General features: G+C 40.2%; 1 protein-coding gene across 8 annotated transcripts in view; it reads left to right on the top strand.

Moving 5' to 3' along the window:
- The window catches only part of LOC148141147 (uncharacterized), a 153,302-nt gene that overhangs the window by 6,418 nt on the left and 127,863 nt on the right, over positions 1-19,021 (top strand). Inside the window, exon 3 of one of the 8 annotated variants that reach the window (XR_015752888.1) lies at positions 1,688-2,217. The exons of 5 other annotated variants lie outside the window; for them this stretch is intronic. Coding sequence is in view for 2 of the 3 variants with exons in the window: in XM_087978626.1 (XP_087834752.1) it covers positions 4,362-4,414 (53 nt within the window). In the remaining variant the exon portion in view is untranslated. 2 more of the 8 variants (XM_087978626.1, XM_087978627.1) reach the window with 2 other exon arrangements.

The raw sequence follows: 19,021 nt of genomic DNA, 5'->3' as shown, positions 1-19,021 counted from the left end.
TTTCATTTCCTTTGTGCACTTATTATTTACAGTACGATGGAAAGAAACAGCAGTTCCTCCTCATGCAGTGAGGATCAGCCTGTTACCCTGGTGAACACCCAAAATGTGCACATTCACTATTTGGCAACCCATACTGCCATCCCATCCATTCACTGTTACGTTCCTGTCAACCCCATTATCTTTGAACTTCCCTACCTTCCCACTCAACCTGTCTGATCTAAAACTTCACCTCCCTACTTTTCTTCCACCAGACCAGGCATTTCAAGTCAACATGTGAGATATAGTAATCCACAGATACCCCATCAAACTCAGGCTGCTGCTGACCATCAATGAATAACCCCCATCCCTCCACATTTATCCCTTTCCATGTTGTATTGTCTGTCCCCTTAGCTAATAAGTTGCCTACTGCACCATCACAATTGTTACCTCCTCTGCATCCCAGCATGCTGATTTTAGTGCTCACAGTTGAGTTCCCCAGCTTCACACCAGCATCAGGGCCCCCTGATAAATGTCCCTTTGAGTTTTAAGTGGCCAGACAACCAATACTGACCATGGCCAAGCCCTGGAATAATACGAGAGGCTGTTCTCGAATTACAATGCCAGTACCCCTTAACTGATATCAGTGTCCTTTGGCTTGACTGATGACTCCCCTCAGACTTTGAAACATGGCCAACTGCAAGAGATTTGACACTGTCCAAAACAAAGCAGCCAGTGTGACCGCCATCCAATCCATTCACTATTACATTCACCAGTGCACAATGGCTCTGCGACAACTCACCAATTCTCCTTCAAGAGTACTTCCAAAATTGTGACTCCTTTCACCCAAAGAACAAGGACCAGGAGGTGCACTTTCAACATTACCCCCTGTGGAATTCCATCCAAGTTACATACCATCCTGACTTGGAAATATGTAGATGTTTCTTCATTATCATTGGTTCAAAATCTTAGAACTGTCTATCTAACAGCACTGTTGGTATATCAATGCTGCACAAACCTTAGTTATTCATGCAGGCAGCTCTCTGCCAGTTTCTCAAGGATAATTAAGGATGAGCAACAGTTACCTAACATCCTTGAATGAGTGAAACATATTGAAAACCAAATGGAAATGTCTCCTTTATAAGGGGTATTACCAACAGGAAACTTAAATGTCATAAATAACAAGGAAAGAGGACCCCCAGTAGAGCATATACTTTTGCCATGTTGTGTGAATTCAACATTATTCCAATTACACAACTCTTTCTGGAGACTTTACCTTGTCAGGTTGATACTCTATAACTATGTACCTGAAGAGAAAACTTTTCTTATTAAGAGTTGTCATCTTGCAGAGGAGGCTCCAGGCCAATCCACATCCAACAACGTGTTCTGAAAACTGTGCTCACATATTGGCAGCTATGACAAATTCCAGTTTAGCAACTCAGAGAGCTCGCAACATCCTGAAAATTCTAAATAACACAAGCCATAATGTTTCTTTTTCAAAAAAAATTAACACATCCCACTCCCCCAATGCTGTTGGATTCTTGAAAACATTTCCAGATTTCGAATCTTCACCGAAGTCTTAACAGTTCTTCCTTTGGTGATACTGTATTAAAGTACCAAGTTTCACTGAAGCCCATTAATTAGGTTTTGAAATATATTGTTTACAGACAAAGAGCTGGATTTAATCCTATCATTGTTGCATTGCCTCCAGGCCCAGAAGTCGTTGGTCATCCAGCATAACTTCAAGGTGATTGACTGAATCCAATTATATGGGAACAAACCTGTGAATGCCAGATCACGTGGCAGTGAGCAACACTGACATAGTGAAGCCTACCTTACTTTATGACCATCCAGGAGATAGTCGCATATTTATAGAGCAACCAGCTTTCAAGTTGGAGACAATCTTGCAGCCTTTTTAAGAAAGCTCTGCATTTGAAATCTCTAGCATCTGAATTTCTAATGCTGCAGCACTAGAAGATCTCCCAAGAATCAGGGAGAAGATGGCTAGCCATTCAATAGCATCCATGGGTTCAACTGAGGTCTGAGATCCTGACGAAGGGCTTTTGCCCGAAACGTTGACTCTCCTGCTCCTTGGATGCTACCTGACCTGCTGTGCTTTTCCGGCACCACGCTCTCGACTCTAATCTCCAGTATCTGCAGTCCTCACTTACGCCTGAGGTCTGAGATGTCATTGCCCGGCCAGCAGAACTGCTGCAGTGCTCTAAGATGAAGAAGGACAAGGTGGATGATTCTAATGCTGCCATTTCCTCTTCCTTTCCTTGCAGATAGCCTCCTAAATGTCATGCCGTTAGGAACTGATATCCATGATATTACTTGAAAGGATGGCCCCATTGCACCATTATGCACTGCCCCTTTAAAGTTTGGATCCAGTACTTCTTGGTTCTCATATTTCTACTTGAGGCTTTGCCTGTCAGAATGTCAGCTCAATAGGTTTTACACACAATAAGCATCTTCAAGATCAATCCTGTGCCTTAACCCCCTACAAATCCTCTCATAAACCTGAGAAATACTCTCACAGTGAATCATTGAATCCAGATATGTCACCAGATTCCATTGGGCATGCTGCTAAAAGCATGAGAGACACATATAACTTTGATGAAATTGAGGCAATTGGATTAAATCATATTGAATTGCAATTAAATTGAATCTAAATGGATAATCAAATATATCAGTGCTTCCTGCTACTAATTGTGGTTTTCATTTTGTTACCTTCCCACTGCTGACTTAATCTTTTCCTGCCACCTGGAGTCTGATGTGTACCCTCCGACATAATTCCCCTATATTCTGCCATCTTTGGCATCATAGAAAATAGTCCAAGGAGGAGGAAAAACATTACCTGCACCAATTTTCAGTGGCAGAAGTAATGAAGCAAACTTAGTACATTAAATATTATCACCTATGTTGAGAAGGTACTGAAATCTCTGGTGTCCACTAGTCACAGTAACTCTTTGAAAGTTGATTATTTTCATGGGCCCATAAGGACTCAACTTATTTAGTTGAGTCATCAACTAAATAAATTTAACAAATTGTCCCTTTCTTTGAAACACAAGTCATTTAAAGGGAAGCAAGTTGAACAAATGAAATTATAGTATTATTTTCAAAATCTACTGCTCATTGTAGTTTCACCAGTCAAGGAAACATTTTCCAGTGCTCAACGAACATACTCTGTATTTCTAACATTTTGTTTTTATTTCATTACTTCTAATCCTTCTTTCTTTATATTTATTTTTGCTACTGGAAGTAGTTCTGATCTTTATTATCATTGAAATGCAAGAATATTGGAGCTGTGACCACTTTCAGGAAAACAAGAATATGAGAAAAATCTCCGCTCCACTGCAATAACAATGTAGAACTTTATTAAATGGGAAAATCTTCAAAATATGTCAACATTTTTGAACTGACATGATCAAACATTGGCCTATTAGCTAACAGCAAATGAAAGCTATGTTAAGAAGCTGCTTAGTTTTTTTTAAAAGAAAGCATTTCAAGTGGGTTTTGCTTTGACCTCATGTAAACAACCAAAAGGACCTGGGTGAAGTTGTGGACTCACTTGCACAGATATGGCTCCAACTATTGCAAATCTACAGAAACCTCAACTTACTTGGAAAAACTCCATTAATTTCCAGATTGTATTTGGCAATAACTGGCTTCAAATCCATGGAAAACAAACAAATATCATCTGTTCAAATTTAAGCAGTTACTAATTCGTGAAACATGGTATTGTGACCTTCAGTTTAAGCTCACCAGTTGTCTCTATATAATGAGAGTATTCTGTGATTCTTTAGCACTGTGGCAACTTTTACTTTCAAACACCCATATCGTATTAAAAGCAAATGCTGCCAATATTGGAAATTTTAAATAAAAACAGAAAACAGTAATGTCCAGCAGCTTCTGCGGAGAGATCGTTAACATTTCAGGTTGATGACCTTTAGCTCGAGCTTTTTGTACCTATTACCTACATAATACTTGTCCAAATAAATTGCAAATTCACTCCTATTATTGACTGTATGAAAAACAAACACACAACATAAATCTAAAATAATATAAAGGCCACACTGCTTTTCCGATCTGCTTAGTCATTACTACTTTACTTTCCTACCTGTCCCAGGGCCAAGTTCATATTTACTTAACTCCTCACTAAAGCAAAAATTTATTTCTTTTGCAACACTTCAACTATGTAAACTTTCACAGCACTAAGTAACAAACTGTTCAGAGACAAATAGGTAGAAAAACATTAGTTCTTTATTTAGATGGTAGCGGCAAACATTTTCAACTTATGGCTACCAGTTTGCTCTTTTTATAGTAAAATCACCCTTTACTTCAACTTATATATTTCCTTGCATTTCTTCAATCTGTTTTGAAAGGGAGAAGAGATTCAGCATGCAAAGAGGCCAAGCTAAATGCTCCAATGAAATGATCCAAAACCTAAAAACTTTGTATTGAAGATCTTGAAATAATTTCCATTTCTTCCAAATTCTTAATGAAGTGTGCATACCAAATTAGGCCACCATGCTCATTGTGTGATCTCATCATTCTTACTGAAGGATCCCTTTAAACTTGTATTTTGGTACAATATAAGCATTGGAATGTTGTATTTTATTTTGTAACATTGTTTGATTAAAATGAGAACCCATATATATATATACGCACAACCAGTTTGGCTGGAATGTTGGAGGGAAACTCTATTTTATAATATTTTTCAAGATTTTTTTGAGGGAAGATAATGAAAGAAATACAGGGTTGTAGTGATGATTTCAGAACTCGGAATTAGAGTAAGTCTGAGTCCATAAGGCCAGGTAATTACTCAGTTGGCAGTGCAAAGCACAAAGCCCTTAAAGGATAAAACTGAAGCAGCTGCTCCATGGAATCAGGTGAGACAATTAAAGTCAAAGCTGCCAGACCCAAGATATCTGTGAGACTGAACTCTCATGTCAAACATTTGGAAATTATGTTGCTGGATTCATTGAGAGTAAAACAAGTAACCAAAATTAGACCATTCAGCCCATCAGGTTCACTCCGCAATTCAAGCATGGCTGATATATTTCTCAACCCCATTCTCTTGCCTTCTCCCTGTAACCCTGGACCCCCTGTAAATACTGGACTCTGGTTATCTCATTTCTGAAGGCTTCCTATTTTCCAACCGTCCCTTAACTGCAAACATCTGCTCCAGTCAGCTTTTGAAAGTTCTTGCCTAATACTATCAAAATTAGTCTTCCTCCAATTTAGAACTTCAACTTTTAGATTTGGTCTATCCTTTTCCATCACTATTTTAAATCTAATACAATTATGGTCACTGGCCCCAAAGCTATCCCCCACTGACACCTCAGTCACCTGTCCTGCCTTATTCCCCAAGAGTAGATCAAGTTTTGCACCTTCTCAAGTAGGTACATCCACAAACTGAATCAGAAAATGTTCTTGTACACATTTAACAAATTCCTCTCCATCTAAACCCTGAACACTATGGCAGTCCCAGTCTATGTTTGGAAAGTTAAATTCCCCTACCATAACTACCCTATTATACTTACAGATAACTGAGAACTCCTTATAAATTTGTTTCTCGATTTCCCTCTGACTATTAGGGAGTCTACAATACAATCCTAATAAGGTGATCATCCCTTTCTTATTTCTCTGTTCCACCCAAATAACTTCCCTGGATGTATTTCTGGGAATATCCTCCCTCAGTACAGAAGTGGCAGGTGGAGTTTAAGTTAGACAAATGTGAGGTGCTGCATTTTGGGAAAGCAAATCTTAGCAGGACTTATACACTTAATGGTAAGGTCCTCGGGAGTGTTGCTGAACAAAGAGACCTTGGAGTGCAGGTTCATAGCTCTTTGAAAATGGAGTCGCAGGTAGATAGGATAGTGAAGGTGGTGTATAGTATGCTTTCCTTTAGTGGTCAGAGTATTGAGTACACGAGTTGGGAGGTCATGTCGCGGCTGTACAGGACTTTGGTTAGAACACTGTTGAAATATTGCATGCAATTCTGGTCTCCTTCCTGTCAGAAAGATGTTGTGAAACTTGAAAGGGTTCAGAAAAGATTTACAAGGATGTTGCCAGGGTTGGAGGATTTGAGCTATAAGGAGAGTTTAAATAGGCTAGGGCTGTTTTCCCTGGAGCGTTGGAGACTGAGGGGTGACCTTACAGAGGTTTATAAAATCATGAGGGGCATGAATAGGATAAATAGACAAAGTCTTTTCCCTGGGGTGGGGTCCAGAAGGAGAGGGCATAGGTTTAGGGTGAGAGGGGAAAGATATAAAAGAGACCTAAGGGGCAACTTTTTTCACACATATGGTGATACATGTATGGGAAAGAGCTGCTAGAGGAAGTGGTGGAGGCTGGTACAATTGCAACATTTAAAAGATATCTGGATTGGTCTATGAATAGGAAGGGTTTAGAGGGATGTGGGCCAGTGCTGGCAGGTGGGACTAAATTGGGTTGGGATATCTGGTCGGCATGGATGGGTTGGACCGAAGGGTCTGTTTCCAAACTGTACATTTCTATGACTGTAACAGTAAAAGAAGCAGCTGGTCACTGTATTTGAGTCTCTGTGTGCCCATATCAGTTGGGAACACCAGTAGTGTTAATCTGTCATATCACACAAGAGGTAATTACCACACTCAAACAGGCCTTTATAAAGACTAAACAAATAAAAATCAAAGAACTGTGGAAGCTGAGAATCAGAAATAAAGACAGAAATTGCTGGGAAAACGTCTGGCTGCATCTGTAAAGAGAAAGCAGAGTTAACATTTTGGGTCCAGTGACCCTTCTTCAGAGCTGATTGTAGCTAGAAAAAGATTGCCGCACATGGGGTGGGCGGGGGGGGGATGGGAGGAGGAGGAGTAAGCGATCAGTGGAGATGAAGCCCAGAGAGAGAGAACATCAGTTGGACATACAATGAAATGAGTAGAGGTCAGCTCGGGGAATGAGTAGTGGCTATTTGGGGCCAATAGTAGCTGATGGGATGATTGTGGTAGCAGCCCATATGATGATATGGCTTGGTGTGTGGGGGTTGGGTAAGGCCATGGGAGAGGGTTTGGTTCTTTATAAAGACTTGGCTGCTGATGAACAATACTCTGTCTCAATGGCCTATTATGTTTTTGTGCAACGGAAACATGTTAGCACTGACTGAGAGTATGATAAGGATGATTATATCATACTCTCAGTGAAGCAGTCACTGGAGCAGTAGTTCCGAATTCAAATTCTGATAAGTCATCTGATGCAGGAGTGCTTTTCTGTGGGTGGCACGGTGACACAGTGGTTAGCACTGCTGCCTCACAGCGCTAGAGACCCGGTTTCAATTCCCGCCTCAGGTGACTGACTGTGTGGAGTTTGCACATTCTCCCTGTGTCTGCGTGGGTTTCCTCCGGGTGCTCCGGTTTCCTCTCACAGTCCAAAAATGTGCAGGTTAGGTGAATTGGCCATGCTAAATTGCCCGTAGTTAGGTGAAGGGATAAATGTAGGGGAATGGGTCTGGGTGGGTTGCGCTTCAGCGGGTCGGTGTGGACTTATTGGGCCGAAGGGCCTGTTTTCACACTAAGTAATCTAATCTAATCAAAGATGGATCAATGTAGTTGATGGCAAAATTGCAAAACAGCATGGAAAACAATTGACTGGTATTGCATTGGGATTTGCATTTCCCCACTGATAAGGGAGACAACTGGGTGATAAGCAAACAGAGAATGTGAATTTTCTTCTTCAAGTCCCCTTGAGGAGAAGTACGTATCAGAAACATGCCAGAGGTATCTCAAGCCAGGCAACTGTAATTTGATAGAAAAACCGAAATTACTGAAAAACCTCAACAGGTCTGGCAGCATTTGTAGAAAGAAAACAGAGTTAACATTTTGGGTCTGGTGACCTGTCTTCAGAACTGTAATTTGATAGCATCAAAGTGAAGTGCTAGATTTGGGAATGTTTGAATTACTTGGTCCTCAGTTGAGACATGAAATTTCATAAGTGAGAAAGGCCCATTGAGAAGTCGATCAAAGCTTTCTTGAAACATACAAATGACATTACTCTTAATGAAGCTCACATTGCTCTGTTAGGCGATGCAACTTCAAGCTGAGTCAGCTCAGAAAAGAGCCAATAAATCCAGAGCTCAACTCAATATACACGCTATGTGCAAACGCAGTTTAAAGGCTGTGACAACCATAAAACTGTGAAAGAAATGCATGATGAGAAAAAGGCAGTGGGTATCATGAGAAGCTGCAGTCAATTTAGAGCACACTACAACCTGTACCACAGTGCTATGGCAGACAGTAGAAGCAGGTCATTTCATTGTCAGAAATAAAAGAATGCTGGATAGGTGCTATCTAAGGGAAAGTAACTCAGCATCTTGTAGGAGCAAGCACCATTTCAGGTTCCCACAGTATCTACAGACCAGGTATGGGCAAGGACAACGAACCCCAGGTCACAGGTGTGGCTAGCTGTCCACCATTCATAAGCTGTCAGTCAGACATCAGCTGAGCTAGGGTTGGCCTGTACAAATCTATCTCAAATAAGAGAAAGTGTAAAGCCTAATTTCATGTTACAATTGAAAGTGAGTATACTGGAAATAAAAACAGAAATAGTTGGAAAAATTAAGCAGGCCTGGTAGTTAAAGTTAACTCTTCTCTCCACAGATGCTAGAAATCAGAAACAAAAACAGAAATTGCCGGAAAACGTCAGCAGGTCTGGCAGCATCTGTGGAGAGAAATCAGAGTTAACTTTACCTGCCAGATCTGCCAATGTTTTCCAGCAATTTCTGTTTTTGTTTCTGATTTCCAGCATCCACAGTTGTTTGCTTTATTTTGTTCAGTGAGTATACTGGAGATGATTGAGCAGCCATAAAAATGCTTGGGAAGCTATGGCATTGGATGAAGCTGTTTTGAACATAAGTTTCTGAATATGAGTTGGAAATTGAAATTAATAACCCAGTCAAAAAAGTTTTTATACCTCGTGGTGAACAGTGTACAAGTCAAGCTGTTATGTGGAAAGCTTTAGACTGCATCGTAAAGGCATGATTGAAAAAAATATCTGAGCATGCAGACTGTAAAGGCCTGGCCTGATTACATGAAAATTGCAAAGGAGTAGACCATACTTATTTCCACAATGGAGCTAGCCAGGTCAGGAATGCAAGCTGCAATCTTGTGACCCAAATTATCCTGCAGCTTAAAAATTGCACTTCTGATCATAAAGCCAGAATCAAGTCTCACCTGTCATTTTTAACAAGGCCTGAGACAATCCAACCAACTGAAAATCTAGGCCTTTATCACAAATATTTTTCCTCATCTGAAAACAAATGATGGATATGATTCTACATCTGTCAAATCTGAACAAAAATATGCCTTCATTTTAAAATGGATACTTCAGACCTAGCTGTATGATTTTCAACCAAGGACTGCTTTATGGCCTTAATAGACTGTTAAGTTGCACATTATACTGCCAGGAACACACTATGTCTGTCTGCATTGTTGTCAGTGAACTGAAAATTCGTACAGCTTGTTTAAACCTCCTTTAGGTTATCAAGTGTTGCAATTTACAGTTAACTATTGGAAAACCTTTAAACTTATATTTGGGCTTACTTTTTATAATGCATTTTAGCTGACAACTGTATCACTTTTGCCTAGGAACTTGCACAATAGCTGAGTGATAAATTAACAATAATCTTGTTTTAGAGATCTAAAAAGTTTGAAGTGAGATTCGTCTGGTATCAAGCCTGTTGTTTCATTGAAGATACTCTTTCTGAAATGAATTCAACTGCTGTGGCGCCCTCTGTAGTTAAATAGCTGAAGGTTTATCCCACAGCTAGACTGAGTAGAACAGGTTATGGGAGGGAGTAAAGATTCCTTTAGTTTGCTTTCATGGCACTGCAGACTGTATCCATGGGAAGCCTAGTTCAGTACAACATTCATTTAGCTGAATTGTCCTACTCTATCTCCCTGTTGAGAACTCTCCCTTCTCTCTCTGATGGTGTGCCTCAGAGTTCTTAGAACTGTATTAAAATGGTGGCTCACAAACTAAATGGCTGATGCAGATACAACAGCTCAGTCTGTGTTCTTTTGGCTGTAGTCCATCAACAAGGACAGTCATGTAATTTCTATGAGCCTCTCCCTGGGATTCTAAGTCCATTTTTACAGACAGATTTGCCTTCTTTCAAAAAATTGTACAGTTCTGAATGCCAAATTGTGAAACAACACAGAAAATAGTAGAAAGGACACTGTGGCACTTTTAGGATAGTACCAAATTGACTGAGCTCAGGACCGCTTGTGTTCATGAAGTTATTGAAACCACTTTTTACAACTATGAAGTCACACTGTGATGTAGTTATAGTCCATAGGCCTTGGTTTGAGGCATGTCCAGTGGTGAAGCTAGAATGAGCAGGGTTGGCTCTACAAGTGTGAGACAATGGTCATACTTACCCTTCTGAAGCAAAGGGAAAATGAGGAAGAATTCTTTTGACCATCTTGTTCACAAGTAAAAGTCTATGTTGGAGATCAGGATACCAGCTACCCTTTCTGAACTATTTGCTGAGTTTCAATGATGGTACAGCAAAGTGTGATAGCCAGTTCCTGGCTTGCAGCATCTCAGATGCTGGGTTTAAATATAGTACCAGCAGCATGAACATAGAGCACTCTCCACCCCCGAGCCTTCCAGCCTCATTCCTGATGAAGGGCTCCTGCCCGAAACATCCATTTTCCCGCTCCCCAGATGCTGCCTGACCTGCTGTGCTTTTCCAGCACCACTCTAATCTTGACTCTATCTCCGGCACCTGCGGTCCTCACTTTCGCCTATTCAACACATTTAGCCTGTTCTGCCATTTAATGTGATCGTGGCTGATCAAACACTTCAATGCCTTTTACCCACACTATTTGCACCTTTACACCATTGAATCAAAAATTTATCCATCTCTACTTCAAATATACTAGATGTCCACTGGCCTCTGGGGTAGAGAATGCCAAAGATTCACTGCCCTCTGCGTAAAAAGAACTTCTCATTGTATTCGAAATGGCACCTCCCTGACTTTTAAATTGTACCCTGGTTCTATACTCCCCAACTGTGGGAATCATCTTACCTGCATCTGCCCTGTCTCTCCTTTTATATATTTAGTAGTTTTCAAAGAGATGACCTCTCAAGCTTTGAAACTCTAGAGAGTACAGGCCTGTTAGTCAAATATCTCTTCTTAGGTCTGTCCTGCCATACCACGAACAAGTCTGGTGAACTTTTGTTGCACTCCCTCTGTGCTAATAAAATCTTTCCTGAGATAAAGAGACCAAAACTGCACAAAAGTATCCAGTTGGGGTCTAACCAAGTTCCTAATATAATTGTGGCAAGACTTCACTCCTCCTTTAATCAAATCCTCCTGTGATGTAGAGCAACATTCCATTCATCTTCCTAATAGCTTGTTTCACCTGCACGTTAGCTTTGGGTGACTTATCGACCCAAACTCCTTTGCACACCTATACTTTACAGCATCTTGCCATTTAAGAAATACTCTGCACATCTGTTCTTTCAACCAAAGTGGATAATGTCACATTTTCCATCCACCATATTTTTACTCAATCACTAAAGATAGTTACCATACTCTTAGCGGACTATAGGGCTGCTCTGATCAGAGAGACATGGCTGGCGGTGGTTTAACCTGAGGGTCACCATGCCTCAGGCAAGGGGAGAGGTCAAGAGGGAGAATCCTTCATGGTAACATCAACCACTGTGGAGATTGAATCCATGCTGTCAGTTACTGTCAATTGCAAACCAGTCATTCAGCCAACTAAGCCTGCCCTCATACTCCTGAAGTTGTTTTGCATCATTTTTACAATGCACATTCCTACTTAGCTTTGTATCATCTGCAAATTTGGAAATATTGCATTTGGCCTCCACATCCAAATCATTGATAAATGTGTTACCCCACTAGTTACAATCTGCCAGTATGAGAATAACATATTTACCCCTACTCTCTGTCTTCTGTCTGTTAGCCAATCATTAATCCATGCCAGTGCATTACCTCCTATCCCACACACTTTAATTTTGTTTACCATTCTGGGGAACCTTGTCAAAAGTCTTCTGATAATCCAAATATATTACATCCATCGTAGAGTCATAAAGTCATACAGCATGGAAACAGGTCTGTCGGTTCAACTTGTCTATGCTGGCCAAGTTTCCCAAACTAAACTAGTCCAGTTTGTCTGCATTTGGCCCATATCCTTCTAACCCCCTACCATTCATGTACATTTCCAAGTGGTTTTTAAATGTTATAACTGTACTGACATCTACCACTTCCTCTGGCAGTTAATTCTACATATGAACCATCCACTGTGCAAAAATGTTGCTTTTCAGGTCCGTTTAAAATCTTTCTCCTCTCACCTTAAACCTGTGCCCTCGAGTTTTGAATTCCCCACCATAGGAAAAATTTGCTATTGACCTAATCTACAACCTTCCTGATTTTATAAACCTCTCTAAGGTCATCCTCAACCTCCCAGGACCCCTTTATCAGTTTTGTTTGTCGTGTCCTCCTAACGTTTGAACAAGTTGGTCAAACATCATTTACAAATCCATGCTGAATATACCCAATCAGATCATTTCAATCAAGTGTCCATTTATCATTCTAGCAATTTCCTTACCCCTGATACAAGGCTAACAGGTCGTTAATTCTCAGTTTTCTCTCTGTCTCTCCTTTCTAAATATTGAAGTGACATTTGCAAGCTTCCAATCTGCAGGAATCATTTTAATATCTATGAAATTTTGGAAGATGATTACTAATGCATTAACTATCTCTGTAGCCACATATTTCAACAGTCTGGGGCATAGACTATGAGAGCTGGGGATTTATCAGCCCATTAATTTCTCCAGTACAACCTTCTTATTAATAGTTATTGGCCATGCTAAACTGCCCGTAGTGTTAGGTACATTAGTCAGGGGTAATTATAGGGTGGGGGGAATGGGTCTGGATGGTTACTCTTCGGAGGGTCGCTGTAGACTTGTTGGGCCAAAGGGCCTGTTTCCATACTGTAGGAAAATCTTAAAAGCTAATCTCCATAAACTCCTCATTCTCTCTAGTCATTTGGCTCTCTAATTTTATATCTTCCTCATTGAAAACAGGCACAAAGTAATCATTTAGCTTTTCCAATATTTCTCTATATTCCATTATAAATTCTCCTGACTCTGATATTAATGGTCTCACATTCATCCGAGCCAAGGTTTCCCTTTTATGTACCCGTAGAAGTTTTTTGTTAGAGTACATTTGAATTCTATTCAAATCCTCAGATGCTGCTTGATGTACTGTGCTTTTCCAGCGCCACACGTTTTGGTTCTGACTCTCCAGCATTTGCAGTCCTCACTTTCTCCTAGCAGTCCTCTAAGTGTCAGAGACCTTTTCTGGTTGCAGGCCCTGTTAGTGCAGTGCTCACCAGAATGCAACTTTAAGCCTAGTCCAGATTGATTAGCTGCTGAGGTAAATGAATCTATATGAGTGGAGGTCGGGAGGAAGGCCTTGATGGTGCATCCTTTGAGGCTTGTAACTGTTCCTTCTCAGATATGCTGTGAGGGACTGGGGGAGATGGGTCATTGAGGAGGGGCTCTCTGACTCTGCTTAGGAATGGCTCCAGAGACCGCATAGAAAAATGTAAAGATTTGTTTGTGAAACAAGCTGCCACACTTATCCAAGGTTTCAGTAAGATGCTTGATGTGAAGCTCAGAGTAACTGCTTCATAGATTGATTTTCTTCCAATTTAATTGGATTGGCTTAAGGTCTAGTTACAACATAGTCAAGAAAAAAATTCAAGAGTTCCTCTTGTAATATTCCACATTTTTTTTTACTTTCAATGGTTCTTTTACCAACCTTGTTGAAAGCAATAACCTTTAATCCTACCAGGTCATTTCCCAAAATAAAGTCAATTTCTACTGGAGGAATTGTTTCACTATTCACCTACAAATTGTCCATTCACAAGTCACCAATTTATCCAACTTGACATAATGGGACTAGTTTGTAATCTCTATGTTTACCCCAATTGATATTTTCTCCTCTTTTTAGATTAGATTCCCTACAGTATGGAAACAGGCCATTTAGCCCAACAAGTCCAACCTCTGAAGAGTAACCTACCCAGACCCATTCCCCTATCTTATATTTACCCCTGACTAATGAACCTAACACTATGGGCAATTTAGACTGTGGGAAGAAACCCACGCAGACACAGGGAGAATGCGCAAACTCCACACAGACAGTTGCCCGAGGTGGGAATTGAACCTGGCGCTGTGAGGTAGCAGTGCTAACCACTGAGCCACTGTGCCATCAATTCTGAAGGGAGAGTATTGAGAGTTAGGCAGGGAGACTGTGCAAACTCCACACAGTCGCCCGAGACAGGAATTGAACCCGGGTCCCTGGTGCTGTGAGGCAGCGGTGCTGACCACTGAGCTACCGTGCTGCCCCTCTGGAAGAACTTGTTTAACCTCTCTGGAAGAATACCATCAGCTAGCATCAGTGACTGACTTGTTCCATTATCGCTCAGTGTCCTTACTGATTAAAAAAAATCATACAACACCAAGTTCTAGTCCAACAGATTTATTTGAAAATATAATCTTTCAGAGCACTGCATCAGGTAGCTAGTGGGGCAAGTACGTAGGACACAGAATTTATAAGTAAAAGATCAAAATGTCATACAACTGATGCAATGTATTAGACAAACCTAGATGGCTGTTAAGTCTTTAATCACTCAGAATGGAAATGCAGGTTTCAATTGATTAATATGTAAATCCCAGAATTTCTTTCAAGTCACAGCCCCAAGGTAACTTAAGGTTTTATGAGTGTATTAAAAGAGGTGACATCTTACCTTAGACAATGCATTACAGGTGTGAGGTTAGAGTCTATATCCAATCCAGACTAGTTTTATTTCCAAAATAGGAATTTATAAAATGTCACATTGATTGACTGTCAAGAGAGAGAGAGAGAGAAAAGCAGGACAGTCAATTCCCGATGAAGGGCGTTTGCCCAAAATGTCAATTTTCCTGCTCCTTGGATGCTGCCTGACCTGCTGTGCTTTTCCAGCACCACTCTAATCTTGACTCTGATCTCCAGCATCTGCAGTCCTCACTTTTGCCTCAATGGCAGTATGACTTATTCCTCCTATTTTCAATGTTCCTATGATCGTAGGTATCTGGGTTTCTGGACTTGAATGGTGCGCCTCACATTGCGACTCCCTGACTGAAAGGTGTGTCTGTTTACCTGACTGAGAACTATTCCTCCTAGACTTTGAGACATGGTATTGCCACACATGCTGCTGGAACATGGTACAGGTGTGAGATTAACATAGCACTGTGCAATACAGTAACATGTTCACCCCCTTGACTGTTGACTGCTGACAAGCTTGACAAGCTTCCTGGCTTTGCATCTGTGCAAAAAGGCAAGTCAAGACAGACTGTCAGTCTGTTAGTTCTATCTGAACAGGCAAAGCCCTAAAAGTTAGGCAAAGGATGCTGTGAACATCCAGGTAGGCACCAAGCGACTGAGTGCTAAGAAAGCGAGCAAGCAGCCCTGAGATGCAGCCTGGTTCCATGCATGAGCTGGGGATTTGTATGTGATGGCGTCCTTGCAGCAGCATTGCAGTGATAGTTGCCAGTGTACTTCAAAGTGCAGCAGTAAAGTGCAGAAGCATATTGCAAGTACATCAGAGGTGTGTCATGATGTTGTAGACATTTGGTAAATGTTGGCTGGTTGTGGCCACTTCTTGTGGAGCATGCCCAGAGACATTGATGTCAGGTCTCCAAGATGGAGATCTAGAGAGCAAGTGGTGAGTTGGAGCCACTGTACCAGCTCTGAATTTCATGTTGGGAGTTCTTGCCGCCTCTTGTTTCAATCCAGCAGATGGATAGTAGGCATTTGGGTGCTCACTGGCAAGAATCTTGTCTTTACTTCTGAAGCTTAGCTGGAAACTCAACTTCTCACACAATTCTCTCAAATTTCTCACCATAGTCCATGTTATTCAGGGCCTGGGAATAATCAGCCCAATGTTTTAAATGTGGAGTGCTATTAAATGGTTAATTAGTAGACTTGGTTTTATTTTAGTGCTTTTAGTTTCCTGTTTGGACAGTGCTGTGGATGCAGGTCAGTGAAAAGTCTGATGATATTAGCTGCTTAGACAAATCAATAACATCAATCTAGCTCCACACTGAATGCCTCTTTGAACAATTTAGCAGTCAGTTGCAATGCAATGGACAAATCATTTAGAGGCTGAAGTTTTAAGCACCAATCGAGCCTTTTGATCTGCTGTGCGCGTGTTGTGTTGTCAAAGTAAGTATGAATCTCATTTTTATCCACCAAATTCTATCCAGTCTTGCAATGTCAGCCAATTTGTGGCACACAGATATATCAAAGAGGTCCCAGAGGTACTGGCTCCAATCAGCACACCACTATCAGCAGTAACCAAGAACAGCAACTTGAGAGGGCAACACAGTTATAAACACTGCGAGCTTTCTTAGAATCCAGATTGTCATTAACTGCATTCACATTGTTCTTGTACACAATGCTGCACTCTGTATCAAAGTCTTTCAGCATTTTGGGGGTGGGGATAGATCCTTGTGTCAAGTAGCAGTGAATGGCCTGCATGAATGTGCAGAAATGCAATCTCTGATTCACGAAAAATTCAGGCAGGCCATGCAGGAAAAGACAGCATGACATGCACAAATTAATAATTATCCTGAACAGAAAGCTATAATATCACAATTCTGAAAAGCCTTGATATTCATTAAACACAGAAGCCCAACACAAAAGGGGAACCACTGTCATTGAAAATTCCAAGCCAAAACAAGTCCTCACTCTGCTCAATCCATTAATTTTTACCTTCAACGTCTTCCATCAATGTCCATTCAACTGTTTAAACCCTCCTCATTTTCCTCCCTCCTAATCAACTTCTTCACCCCTCAATTTCCCTGTTTTCTGGCTGAACTCATGCCTCCTCTTCATCCTCCTCACATCTCTGCACTCATCTCATTCGCAGATTCTTCAACCCCCATCCCTTCCCTCCACTCTGCTGTCCCTTTTTGATTACTATCCTCTCATTCCAGCTCTCTTTCTGTGTTCTGCTATTCATCTTCCAAGTTGGCCATCTCTGTCCTTTCAATGTCTATTGCCACACCCACATACTTACATACCATGGATTTCACAGCTGCCATTGACTTCAAAGGACTACAAAATTAATTAACTGCAGTTTAAAATTTTATTGGAGCCTGCAAAGTTTTCACAGCAATGAATGAAGACAATTGCAACTTGTATTACCATGGTGCTGTCAGCTTTTTTTGGCAGTTGCTTTAATTAATGGATTCTGTATCAGATTCCCTGATCCACACACCTGTTTGAAAATTGTCTGTGCTGAAAGCTTTGCAAAATTGGACTTTAACATATTGCAACAATAATGCATTAAGGGATAGATACAACATCATTAAGTGCAAAGAGAAAGTGAGACATGTTTCCTAACATTGCTTTAATCATGAGATATCAGATTGCATTCAAAAACACTAGATTAAATCACTCTATAATATATACACACATAATTGCTTGTCATATCCAGTTTCTGTGAGCAATAGTTTGTCTAAAATGTAGATCTGAAATGAGCTCTCTCCAAGGGGATGTAAAAGCTCCCATGCCAGTATTTTCAAGAACAAGGGAGTTCTGCTCGTGGTGTGGATAATTATTATCCTTCATTCAACATTACCAGAATACATTTGTGGATAGTTGTGTGCACAAATTGTTTGTCACATTTTCTACATTACAGCAGTGATGGCACATCAAGAATATTTAGTTGACTGTAAACTATTTTAAAATGCACTAAAATCACATTGCTGCCAGACCTGCTGAGTTCCTCCAACAATTTCTGGTTTTATTTCGTATTCCAGCATCCACAGTTCTTTGTTTTATTTTATCGACATAAAACATCCTTTGCTTTCCTGTTTTAAGGAAGTTTTTAAACATCTAACAACATACCACAATAAGATAAAATAATATTTTTACATTTTGATTTGGCTACCACTTTGGTGAAGTAGGCAATGATAGAGCATAGTGTGATGGTAAACAAAACAGATTAGACAGAAAGGCATTACATTAATTTAGAACCTTTCAAACCTATGAAATACAGTCTCCTATAATCAGTTCATTAAATTTGATATGTACTCATGATTGTTATTATCCAGAAATAGAGCACCAAGTTTGCACACAGCAGTATTGCACAAATAGACTGTTAAGAGAGCAGAAACAACAAGTGAAAACATTGATTTGGACTTCCAAAAAAAAAGTCAGATGTGGTATAATTAGATTATACACTAATTAATGGCTGTTATATATCAGGCAGTTTCATACTTTTATTTTCTATTGCTTTCAAGTGATGTTTTTAGTCTCCTAGATATAAGATAATTGTTTCAGTGACTTTACATCCACTATTAATTGAAAAAAAATGATTTGACCAATAAACAGCATTTATATCATGGCTTTAAACAGTGGCAAGAAAACAGGTAGTGTTAATGAGATCACTTTCTTCTCTCTGACTTAAATTTGATTAGTGCTGCCTGTACTGCAACCAGGAGAATGGACTATTACATTAAAAATTACATTTTAGTTTGAAATAGAGTTGGGTACTGCATGCTTCTATTATTTTATTATTATTATCACCCACTTTAGAAAAGACTCATAAAGAATGCCAGCATTTTTAAAAAATGAGATGTTTTGACCAATATGATTCTTCTGTCGAGTGTAGAGTGTTAAATCCTGACCCCCACTGTGTGTACAGACAAGTTCTAGACCTTATGATGCAACTAAAAGGTCCACCATGGTTTGGAGCAACTTTCCTCATGTAATTTTACATTATTCACCTCATTAATTATGCATTTGGGCACTACAGAGCCCTCTCATGGAATCAACAGCAGGAGACAGAGAAGTGATTGCCTCTGGCAGAACCTTACAGCATTCAAACTATTAGCACCATATCTAAAGCTGAGTTGTGCACCATTTCAGAAGCTGCAAGCCAGGAACTATGTTACTCAAGAATTATAACTGAAGACATGACAC

This window comes from Chiloscyllium plagiosum, unplaced genomic scaffold (assembly GCF_037043375.1).
Source record: "Chiloscyllium plagiosum isolate Xiang-an unplaced genomic scaffold, Cpla_swu_hap1 HiC_scaffold_34, whole genome shotgun sequence".
NCBI lineage: Eukaryota > Metazoa > Chordata > Chondrichthyes > Orectolobiformes > Hemiscylliidae > Chiloscyllium > Chiloscyllium plagiosum.
The sequence above is the reverse complement of the archived record's forward strand: the minus strand, read 5'-3'. Positions and strand labels throughout refer to the sequence as shown.